The sequence below is a fragment of the Sinohyriopsis cumingii genome, chromosome 3 (genome assembly GCF_028554795.1).
Source record: "Sinohyriopsis cumingii isolate HCF-2022 chromosome 3, ASM2855479v2, whole genome shotgun sequence".
Lineage (NCBI taxonomy): Eukaryota > Metazoa > Mollusca > Bivalvia > Unionida > Unionidae > Sinohyriopsis > Sinohyriopsis cumingii.
Window position 1 is genome coordinate 37,643,496 of NC_142963.1, and position 12,637 is coordinate 37,656,132.

Below are 12,637 nucleotides of genomic sequence, written 5' to 3' on the forward strand. Positions count from 1 at the left end.
AGACTTGGCAGGTAATGAGAAGAAATGTGCCTGACTTGAATTCCTGGAAGATCTTTTTGGTCATAAGAGCTTCATTCTCTTCGAGGGACAATTGTTCCTTTTTCCACTTTGAAGTAAGATATCTTTATGACAGGATCCTGTAAGCTGTTGACTCTTTTTATGATTAAAATCAATTCATGGTTTTCAGCAATCAGAAATCATTATTATTATAAAAGAAATAGGTAACTGACATGTTACTTTTGCACTGATGATAAATACAGTTTATAATTTGCATGCATTTGTCAAAGATGCAAAATGTACTTTAAAATGTTATTTCACTCCCTAATTTTCTAAGCTGTATTTTACAAGTGGAATTACATTGGAATTCTAGCATGGAGACATAAATCAGGACTAAGTAAACTTAATATATGCACTTTCGATTAATAGAGCTTTAATTCTGATGCAGAAGTTCTAATTTAACCAGTTTGATTCCTAGCTTCGTGTGTTGTTTGAAAGTGAATTTAGAATGTACTAGTCAGGTATGTCAGTGTTTGTATCAGCTTGGACTTCATACTTTAAAGAATACATTTAGTTAATCTTTATTCAGTAGAATTAAGAAGGCTTTGTCTGAGATTCAGTATTGACTGATATTTTGAAAAAATAAATGAGACACTGCAGTTCATGATGGATGGGCAGTATTTTTGGTTTTGAAAGGATCCAGTTGTCTCAAGATTAATATATATTTTGCAGTATCAGGGTATTAAAAAAAATTGGTCAACTTAAAAAGTTTGTTTGAATTCAATTTGCATTGTCTGATTCAAATAGAAAGTGTAAATACCATCAGCAAAATAGTCAGTGACTCATTTTTTAAAATCTTTTTTATTTCAGAGATTTAATAAGAACTTCTTTGTATCAGAGAAGAATCCTACCATTGTGAATTTTCCAATTAAGTAAGTATACTTGATATCAGTTGTATGTTCATTCACTTACCATAGCCATCAGAGAGATTTATTGATTAACAAAACAAAGTTAAAACCTATGCAAGTTTAATTTACCAAAAATTTACTTCTACATTAGTAATATTAGTTTTATTGAACAGCTTCCTTTACTTTACAAAGTGTGAAATAAATGAAAGTTAGTGTTTATACTGGTGTTTTTATACATGCAATTTGTTGTATGTCCTGAAAATAACTGACTTCTATTCATATTTTATAGTGAGTACTCTCATCAGATCATTCTTTATTCTGATCTTGAAATGCCTTTTCTACGTTATGTAATAGAAACATATGATGAGGACATATATATTCATTCCTGTTGAAAATATTACAGTTTTTGCTATATTGAATGTATATTGCACTTTGGACATTATTTTTGGGATAAATTTTTCAAGGTTATCTCAACATAATAAGCACTCATTTATGATATAAATAAATGTTAGTCATGCATATCTAATTTTTGAAGAGTTAGCTTCCTTTGAAAGTGTTTTCATTATTGGAGGAGTATAAGCTTCCTTATGGTCAGCTTGTTTCAAAATGGAAGATACCATATACTGACATCAGATATTGTACAAACCAGCATGTTCATCATACTTGACAAAAGATCTTGAATGAGAATTCTACAAACTCAGAACATCAAACCCACTATTGGAGCCTGGCATCCCATGCACAGAACAAATCACAAATGTGGTTGTGCTGATTGTGTGTTGGACACATATCTGACTAGTATCTCTCTTCTGTAGGGTAAGACAGAAGTATTTTGTAGTGAACTCAAAATCTTGGACTTATTTTAAGGGAATTCAGTTTATATAACAAATTTGACCATATATTTCAGGGTTTTACATGCATTGCTTTTATCTTTTAATTTATATAGATTTTACAGAATTTTATTATTTCTATATTTTATCCTTTGTCTTGTTGTACTTCATATTTATATTTATTTGGGATGGGGTGAGTGGTCTAAAGTGCTTGCCTTTACTGATCACTGCCATCTCACCCCTGTCCGTGTGGGTTTGAGTCTTGGACTTGGCCTATGTGGATATGTGAGAAAGTTTACCAGTAACTTCCAGTGGGTCATTGGTTCCTACCAGTGTTTTCCCAAGTATTTCCTCAACTAGTTATACTGGCTGCCAATTCTAGCCTATTATGCACTGAAAAATGGCATTAAACTCACAACAGCAACAACAGTATTTATTTGAAAGGGTTTATCTTGCAAAGTTGTTGTGCAATTCTTAATTTTTACATTTTCGAACTTTACCTTCGGTTAGTTCTGTATATCCCTATTGTGTATTAATGCTCTAAACTGTCACTACATGACATACTTCATTCACTTCCAGTATGATCATGCTGAATAAAAAACATGTAAGGCCCATTTTTTGTACTAAGTTAAGTTGTTACAAGACACTAGGTGTTTGATGGTAAGTTTCATGAAATTTTACTCAGGTTTTGACAGCCACTTCTCTTCTTTGAGCCCAAGTCACATAGAAATAAATGCGCTTAAAGGGGCCTTTTATGTTTGTTTGTTTTTTTTGACAACAGAAGGGTGTTCACTTATTAAGGCATGGGTTGTTATTTTGTCAAGTACAGTAAGTCACATTTGAAATTTTAACTTCTTTTCCTGGAATTGCAGAAGATGACATCATGACAGACAAATAAGATATTACTTTTAAGCATAGATCTACAGAAATAGTTCACTTCTGTTTTTTGTGTGTACTGGATTTAAGTCTCTGATTAGGGGGTGGTCAAGATAGTTGATTTCTCTGCAGCTTGAAAAGTTATAATCAGTGATTTCTCTTTTTCTTTATCTAGAAATATAGAATTTGGGGATTTACTGGACCCCGAGATGAGAGCCATGCACAAGTACACAATGTATGACCTGATGGCCAACATAATACATGATGGGGAACCAGGTCCAGGGAAGGGGACATACAGGATACATGTACTCCACAAGGTATGTTGCTCAAGCTTTGACCCGTCACAATGATCACATATTATTTGTACAAGTCATTCTACATTATTTGCCTGCTGAATGTTTGTTAAATAATAACTTTACACAATAAAATGATTGGATGAAATGCTGTCTGCATTATAAATTACTCGACACATAAGCCAGTTGTGATAAACATGGTACATGAAACCAACATGTGATGTTGCATCTGGCATACCTTAACAGTCATATTGCAAATGTAAATTTTAATGGCTTTCTAAACATCTTGTTGTAGGGGACAGGGAAATGGTACGAGTTGCAAGATCTTCATGTAACAGACATCCTGCCTCAGATGATCACATTGTCAGAGAGCTACATACAGGTAAATAATCTCAGGAGTTCTGACCTAGAGTTTGCAGACCTGCCAACCCTTACGATTTTGCCGCAAGTCTTATGAAAATTATCCTTAAAATACGGGCTTATGGCATAAAAAGCAGAAACTACTGAAAAATGATCGTTGCCGAAAAATCAAGATAATTGGTTCATCCGTGTTTGATTTGGATCTGGGTTTCATATTAGAATTAGTGAAATTTGTCAGGAATCAGACTAACTTTACAGCAGCACCTCAGACACTTTAAACTGCGCCTGTTTGTTCATACGACGTGTCTTCATGATCAAACTGTTGATTCTAGAATTTTTTTTAAAGGTGTTCTGAAAGTGATGCATGTTTAAGACAAAATGGTAAATAAGCCTCTTGAAAAGTTTAATAATCAACACAGAAAAATAAAAAGGAATATTCAGATTTTTGTGAATAAAAGCTGGAAGGACACAATTACTTTTATTGGACATCATGTGCCAATTTGAGTATGTTTCATGGCGGGAGATATGACTGCCATAATCATGTGAAATGGAAAAAGATTTTCTAAGAATTATGTCAAGTTGAGAGATAGCAACAAGCCATTGAGCTGCATTGGGTTTGGAACTGAAGTTTATGCAACTGTACTAGTGGTAAATAATGTCTTCGAATACTTTACAAACTTTTCAGTTAAACATAATGTTTATCGTTGCTGCATTTTTCGAATACTGAACTTTTAATTATGTTTTCCAGCTATACAATAGCAGTATATGATATTTTGTTACGCCTTACTGAAAACTGGCCAAACTTATGGAGAAAAAAAATCAACTGCCTTACTGAGACAGACTTGTCAGGGTTGGCAGGTCTGAGTTTGTGACTTAATTGACCTTACATTCTTACAGATGTTGCAGAATTATGTTGTTGATCAGATTATATTTGGATTTATCAAACTACACAAATCAGGAAGTATCATTAGATACTCTGATTTACCAAAAAAGTTGAGCTATTTTGGGTGGTAAACTGTTCTTTAATTGCATCTGCCCTTCGTTTTTGGAGTTCACCTGTCCATATGGCAAAGTGAACTTGTGTTCATCCATTTTGCATTGTGTATAGTCCATTGTTCATCAACAGTTGTTTGTTACCACTCTGGAGATCATATATTTGATTTTGATAAAACATGGAATACAGGCTTATATCATCCAAATCTCTGACAGGTTTGATTATAAGAGAGGTCCACACATTAATGAGGTGAATTTGCATCTGATAGGCTGAGCTTGTTACCACTCTGGAGTCTATTTTTTTTATATGAATTTCTTTTTAAAATCCAGTTTGGAATATATGCTTATATCTTGGATGAGTTCCATAATGAGTGAGAGGTATGTACATATTAACAAGGTGATCATGCTTCCAATTGGCTGAGCTTGTTACTGTTCTGGAAGCCAAAATGTTGATATGATGTTAAGAAAGGTAAGTTTAATAACTAGCCAAGATCCGTACATAATAATGAGGTGATCTGAATCTGATTAGCTGAGCATTATACCTCTCTATATGTCATATCTCTAATCTTGGACAGGCTTGATAATGAGTGAGATTCATGCATATTAATGAGCTGATCTTGCATCTGATTGGCTGAGCTTGTTACCACTCTGGAGGCCTTAATTTGGATCTGATTTTGGAATATAGCTTATATGATCACAGACAAGTTAGATGACCTAGCATCTAACTGGCAGAACATGTTTACCACCCCAGAGACTATATTTCTGATCCAGTTTTGATTGAACTTGGTAGGTAGACTTAAGTTATTATGATTTTAGATGGGTACAGTGATCTTAAGTGTGTTGGATGAGTTTATCAACAATTTCTGATTACTTCGGTCAGATGTTTATCAAACATATTCAGTAGGGTTATAATATGAAGATACTGAATAAGTTTCATTATGAAAACAAAATATGAATAGTAGTAAAATTCGGCACAGTTACAAATAGTTCTCAGTTCATATGCTTTGTAATAAATTTATTTTATAATAATTTTTTCTCTCTCTCTAAAGGAGAGCAAGGGGAGAAATCCATGATATCGCTATTGAGACTCACTGGATTGTGTTTAAATTAATTTTTTTCCCTTGCTCAAAAAATGCAATCTGATATTTTTTTAATTTAAAATTAGAATACAAATTGTATACCTGTCAATAGAGCAATATATAAACAAAATAACACACCCTTAGAACTAGCATGAATAATTTGTTAATTTATTGCTGATGAAATCATATCAGAAAGAAATATAACAAGTAACACTCAATGCATATCAAATAATTGTTTATAAGATTTGTTCGTAAAAGTGTTGAATTGTTACAGTCTTGAGACACTATTATAATGGGGTGTTGTGAATAAATAAAGGAATATTAGCTGGGGAAACAAATAATTAGATATATTGTAGAAGAAACAATATACATTTTCTTGCTTTCATAAGTATGCATTATTGTGATTCAAGATCAGAATTGTTTTACAGGCTTGTAGACATTTTTTTCACAAGTAATTGTAAGGGTTTTTTGTGTGGTTTATTTTCCTTCAGTAGGAACATATTTCTTGTAAGGCTCATCTCTTGATTGTTATAAATTAGTTGCTTTATTTCCATAAACTTGACCATATTTGAAATTCTTAAAGTAGTTGGAAGCAGATTTGAATAAAGTTTTGATAGTCACTATTATTACCATGTTAAAATACCCGAAACAATTGTAATTCATATTTTATCACCTAAAATTGTGCATTATTTAATTTTATTTCACATATTTAGTGCCATTGCTCACAAATTATTTAAATTAATATTTTTTATTTTTGGTCTTTAATTTAAAGTAAATACCTCAATATGATTTCCCCTGAATAATTTCCAAATGTAAAAATCATGAGTAAAGGAACCCTTGATCTTAAAGGAGAAAAAAATGTACTTTACTTTTAATTTGTGTGAAGAGCCATTTGTCTCTGTGGACCATAAATTAAAGTTTCATTAGTAAAATTAACTTTTAAATATCTTGTATAACTTTTATTATAAGTAGTAGACTATGCATATTAATTTTGTCTTTCTTTTTGAAAAGAATTTTTATGAAACTTGGTAAAATTAGGTATTTTCGACAGGACATAAAGTTTGGATGATATTTAATATATTAACATAGGTTTTGTTATTACAAGCAGCCTCCCTGATGAAATTGTTAGCACTGGGACATCAGTGCTAAATGAGGTGATTGATATCAGACTCACTTGGGCCTACATTTTTTTTCTTCTGAAATTTAATGGATCTATTTGTGTTCACATCTCTTGCACCGATAGCTCCATTTTATATCTGGCATATTATGTTATGGGATTGCATTCATCTGTCCCTCAGCATTGCATATCTGGTCCTTAAGTTGTAACATTTGGAGCTTCAAGACTAAATGGTGTGGCATATACTATAGCTACCCCACCCACTTCCCCATTTGTTTAATTGTATTGAGTGTAACCTTTGAATAACTGAAGATATTTAAATGAAACGTCCAAATTTATATGATATGGAGACAGTGTGTCACATACCATAGCCACACCCTCTGCTGCAAAGTCAAGGACATTTCAAAGGAAAATATAATTCCTTGACTTCTATCCATGTTTAGAATATGAATCAAGAAAAATACATGAATGAAACTTTTGCCACTTATATCTTGTTTATAGATGGTGTGTCATATATCATATCCTTGCACCTCCCACAAGATTAAGGTCACAGCAAAGAAAACTATAATATTTTGACTTGTATCTTTGTCTGGCATATAACTTTTGAACCAGTGAAGATATTTTAATAAAGCATTGCCTGATTGATCTGGTGGCCTAGTGGTTAGAGCATCTGCCTCGGATGCGGAAGGTCACGGGTTCGATCCCCGGCTAAGTCATACAAAGACTTATAAAAATGGTACTAACAGCTGCCTCGCTTGGTGCTCAGCATTAAGAGGGTAGTGTTAGGACTGGTTGGTCTGGTATCAGGATAATGTGACTGGGTGGGACATCATGTTACATGTCTTCGACATGATGACCCAGTGCTGGACATCACTATAAGCTGCCACACTGCAGACATCATAGTGATATAACTGAAAAATTGTTAAAGCTATGCTAAAAATCCAAATCACACACATAAAGCATTGCCCAATATATGTCATGAATAAGCAGTGTGTGGTACATCAGTCATACCCCTTGCCACAGTGTCCTGATCACAATGAGAGGAAATATGACATAATTGTTTGAACCACTAAGATATATAATGAAACTGAACCCAATTTTATGTGTCATATGTAGAAAATGTTTCATGACATAGATACCCCCATCTCAAGATCTAGCAGCAATAACTCTGTTTCTTATACAGCTTTTAAAAAGTTGTAGATATTTTAATGAACCATATATATATATATATCATGACTAGACAGTGTGTCCCATATAACCACATGCTTTAGGTCAAAGTAATGGAAAGGAAAGATATAAATCTGTGACCTTTTTAAGGTTAAGGTCACAACAAAAGATTATATAAGTCAGGGACAAGTTTCATTCTCCAGGCTGTTATTTTTTAACTGTATAGATATTTTGATGAAACTTTAATGGGGACCACACCTTATTATGTACTTGTAATGCCTTTAGCTTACTGGGGACCACACCTTATTATGTACTTGTAATGCCTTTAGCTTACTGGGGACCACACCTTATTATGTACTTGTAATGCCTTTAGCCTTTAGCTTACTGGGGACCACACCTTATTATGTACTTGTAATGCCTTTAGCTTACTGGGGACCACACCTTATTATGTACTTGTAATGCCTTTAGCTCAAAGATCAAGGTCATTAGTTTTAAAACAGTCAAAAGAGGGACATGTCATATGTTATTTGTGGTACACTTGTTTACATCACTATTATTATGAAGTTTTGTTCTTCATATATTGTGTGAATCAGTGTGCAAACAACACTTCTTAGAGCTAGACAGTGAAATCTAAGAGACACGCTTAGGTTTCCATTTGGCAAACCACTTGAGTGTAGTGATACTGCCACAACAAATCACTTCAGAAATGATGGAATTGTTGTGCTGACAATATTGGAGTGAGTTCAAAATTTGTTGAACTTTTTTACACTTAGTTTTTTTTTTAAACATTTTGGTGAAAGATAGGCTTAGCTAATAATTTATGATGTCCTTTTCTTAATAAAAAGTGTAAATTCAATAAAATCAAGTTTTGGACTCTGGAATAGCCTTAATTATGAATGTTACTATATACTTTTTCATTTTTGCACCCCCATATTTCACTTTTACAGGAGATAATTCAGTTATTCAGTTCCACCACACACAATTTACATAAGATAGTATTACTATTACATGTAATGTTGGCTTTACACACATTTGGTATGACTTATTCACTAAACTTAAAACTATAAACTTTCTGAGAAAATGTTTGCTTCTAATACATTCAAAACTACATAGACTTTATAACAAATACTATGGTTATTTCATGAAATCAAGAATCAGGACTTTGGAAAATGTGGCTAGTCTTGCTTTGCTTTTTATTTTGCTTTGTTTTTTAATGGCCCATTTCCTCTAAATAATTTCATTTGTTTACAATTCTTTTTTTAAAAAATTTCCTACATACTTGATAGAGTTTACTCAAAAGAATACTGTATATACTTGAGTCAAACTGCAAACAAAAAAGATCCTATCTGTAATCACATGCTATAGATCCAGGTCTATGCTTTGGTTCTACTGAGTACTCCTAACAAATTGCACAGACCCAGATCTGCCAGTGCATTATGTGACAGCAGATCTGGGTCCGTAGAGTTTGCAGGACTCATCTTATAAGCAAGTATGAATGGGATCTTAAAGTGAGGCTATTGGTATCAGAAATTAAGAGTTGGAATAGATTAGACATAATAAACATAAGCTATAACATATTTACACATTTTTTTGTACCTATGTTAGTGTGAAGCATGACACCACAGTCACTTTTCTGGATGGCTGCATCACTATTTTATGGGGGGAGGTTTTCTCAAGTTTTTTAACAATGCTTTAATTGTTCGGTATCCAGGCCCTTGCCATCTTTTAATTCTGTATGCAGTGTTTTTTCTAGGATGCACCCATGCATAATTTGTGGAAAAGAGACAACATATCCCACAACAAAAAAAGAGATTAAATGTGCCAAAATGGCACACACAAAAATAATCTACCAAGCAGTCATTAAATGTCCAAATTGCTCAATGATTGTTCTTATGAAAACAGACAATATCCATTAAGCAATTTCTTTTATTATAATGGTTTCTATGCTCTGACTGTCAGTGTTTCCTATTCTCTTAATCCATTGTATGGCAAATCTCAGGATCATCAGGATCACAGATACTCAATATATCTGATAATATCTCTTTGCTGAGAGGTTAAGGAATACATTCAGCATGAAACTGAAATGTAATAGTATCAAAATAAATAAGAAACCGTTTTAAGTAATTCCACTCCTGTTTCATTAAAATTTTAACAAAAAAGAAAAATTTGTAGTCTCTGTGATTCTCATAAACACATGCATCCATTCAAAATTGGAAGGTGTGAATTCTGCTGAGAGGTTAGTAAGAAGCCTTTGTTAATGTAATGGCTAGATTTTATACTATTCTTGTAATACTTTTTCAATAGTCCCCTGCATTATTTGCCTCCCATTTAAAGTAGACCATATGTTTACAATGATTAGGTGTACATCATATTTTTGGTCACATTAAACATATAACAGTTATATCTTTGAACTCTAGCCTGTGCTTTTTTGAGACTTGATATTTGTGTGCAGGCAAAGAAAATATTCCTACACTCACCAAAGTAGATCACTGTGGCCTAGTCTTATTGTGTTCTTATCTTTATGATGTAAACTTGGAAGACATTTTTTTGTCTTACTAATTGCCTGCCTGTCAATGTGGCCACCTTTCAAGAGGTACATTTAGTTTATTTTGTTCTCTTATTTACCATTTCATTGTTATCTTGTTGAGGCATGTAGTTTTATAAATGGTACGCGGTGATGTTTGACTTTTATCTTGGCTTCTTTTTTTCATTGTATTAGATCTTTGAGCTGCGGAAGGACATCCCAAACCCTTTTTATGGAAAGCCTGTCTATGAAACTGAAGCAGAGAATGTCCTCATGGAATCTTCAGCTAGCTGAGATTAGAGTAGTCTCCAAACAAGACATGAAGCATATGTAGTGGTGAATTTCATGAAATGGCAACAAAAATTGGACATGCTTTTTGGATGAGAAACTTGGTTGGAAATCATATGCTAATATGTTTTATAATATCAATAGGTTTATGTTTATATCTCTGCCCTTATCAGATGTTAATAAAAGTAAAGGATGTAAAACCTAACGATTCATATCAATAATATAGAACAAAGAAAAGTCTAAATCTCTAACCATGGTTTTTAGGTGTATATCTTACAAATTAATAACTTGGTGGAATGAATAAATAATTATCAACATGCATTTTTAGTTTGTTCTTTGACAATATGATTTTGATGGATGGTCCCATAACCAGTATTTTTATTATTGCTTTTCTCAGAAGTTTGGCCATTGACAGGGATTTCCAGATAATGCATGAAGTTAATCAAAAATATTTTATTTGGTCTGAACCTGATTATCTCTTAATTTCAATATTATGATCATATTTTGTATGGTGTTAAATTTACAACTTTAGGTATGCATAAAATTCACTGAGATGTTGCCTTGTATTTCAGTAAGCTAACAAAAGTCTTATTATCATTTGACCCAGATTGAATCACAGTCTTGTTGCAAAGGAAGCCAGGGAGCATGTAACGGATTTCATTTACAACTTACCAATGACAGAATTTTGTTACCTAGACATTGAGAAATACATGTTATTTGCATAGAAATGTATCATAAATGTCAAGTGTTAATATTAAATGCAATAAAACAAATCCAGTTATTTAGTTTTCATCTAATTTTTCTTTTCAGTTATCACACTCATTTATTGAACTGTTTCAGTGTGAAGGGCTTTTACTCATTTCACCTTGTTTTCACCTTGTTCTCCATTCTTTAGCCCATGCACTATGGGCAACTTTTGTCCTCTGTATTTTAAAAGACAGAGAATTTTACAAATAAGGTTTTATTAGCTCTACTGGTCATAGACCATTAGTGTTTATGGGATGACAAGTTATCGTTGTCCATTGTCTGATGTCCATTGTCCATTCATCCATTAACATGAGTTTGCTTTCACTACTCTTCTTGAGCTACTTGAAGAATTGCCATGAAAAATTAAACAAGCACTCGTTTTAAGATTTTGTTGGTCCTACATGATAATGGTGCTCATCAGATATCCAGTATGGCTACCACAACAGCCATCTTTAAAATCATATCACTACTCAACATTTGGTTTTTAATAAAGACATGATTCTAGTTGGTCCTAAATGAAAATGGTGCCAATCTGACCCCATTTTGATCAGCATCGCTACTTCTCCTGAACAGAAAGTCACATTGACATAAGGTTTTAATCAGAAGACTTCTTATTTAGTCCAATTGGTTCTAAATGAACATCCACCAATAGGGCCATCCCAGTGGCCATATTGAAAATCATGTTCTTGCTACATCTGAATGGATATATCAACATTGGGGCTTCACTAAAAGACTTTTTATGATCATCAGACTTATAATCCAAGGTTTGTTACCTGACCAGGCTAGCCTGGGTTGGCTACCTGTACGAGTCCTTGGTAAATGCACTTGGCTATCATTTCCTTGCCATGATATAGAAAATAACGTCTTAAACAAGTCATATCATCACCAGAAGACCTCTTATGATGTCTGCTTGGACCTAAATGAAATGGTGCCACCTCAGTAATGAGTATGGCCATCTTGAAAATCTTGTTATTGCTGCTGCACTTCAACCAATAGTCATATCAACATTAGGCTTTCACCAGAAGGCATCTTGGTCTTCGTACTGAATGAAAATGGTCTCAATCTGACAGTCTACTATGACTACTGTGGCAGCCAGCTTGAAAATCTTGTTATTGCTACTCCTCCTAAATGAAAAGCTATATTAACATCGGATTTTCACCAGAAGACAAATTATGAGATCAGTTTGTTCTGAATGGAAATAGAGCCAATCTGATATCAAATTTGGTTGCCATACTGAACAAATTGAAAATCTTGTCACTAATTCTCCTGAAGGGATGGTCATATCAGTATGGGTTTCCACCAATAATTTTGAAATGGTATCTAGTTTATCCCAAATGAAAATGAATGATGCCTTTCTTACATCCTTTGTGGTTGCCACAGTGACTGAATTTAACATTTTGTCTCAAGAATACCATGGGTAATTTCAACATCAGCAGTTAGAAAGAAGAAATGGTCTTGCCT

The 12,637-nt window shown here is 33.3% G+C and overlaps 1 protein-coding gene across 1 annotated transcript in view; it reads left to right on the plus strand.

The window, feature by feature from the left end:
- The window catches only part of LOC149802710 (ubiquitin carboxyl-terminal hydrolase 39-like), a 52,963-nt gene extending 41,753 nt beyond the window's left edge, over positions 1-11,210 (plus strand). The window contains exons 11-14 of the mRNA XM_089952117.1: positions 868-929; positions 2,784-2,925; positions 3,197-3,283; positions 10,337-11,210. Coding sequence (XP_089808243.1) covers positions 868-929; positions 2,784-2,925; positions 3,197-3,283; positions 10,337-10,435 — 390 coding nt within the window. The 3' untranslated portion in view covers positions 10,436-11,210. The remainder of the gene's footprint in view (positions 1-867; positions 930-2,783; positions 2,926-3,196; positions 3,284-10,336) is intronic.
- The last annotated feature ends 1,427 nt before the right edge of the window (positions 11,211-12,637 follow it).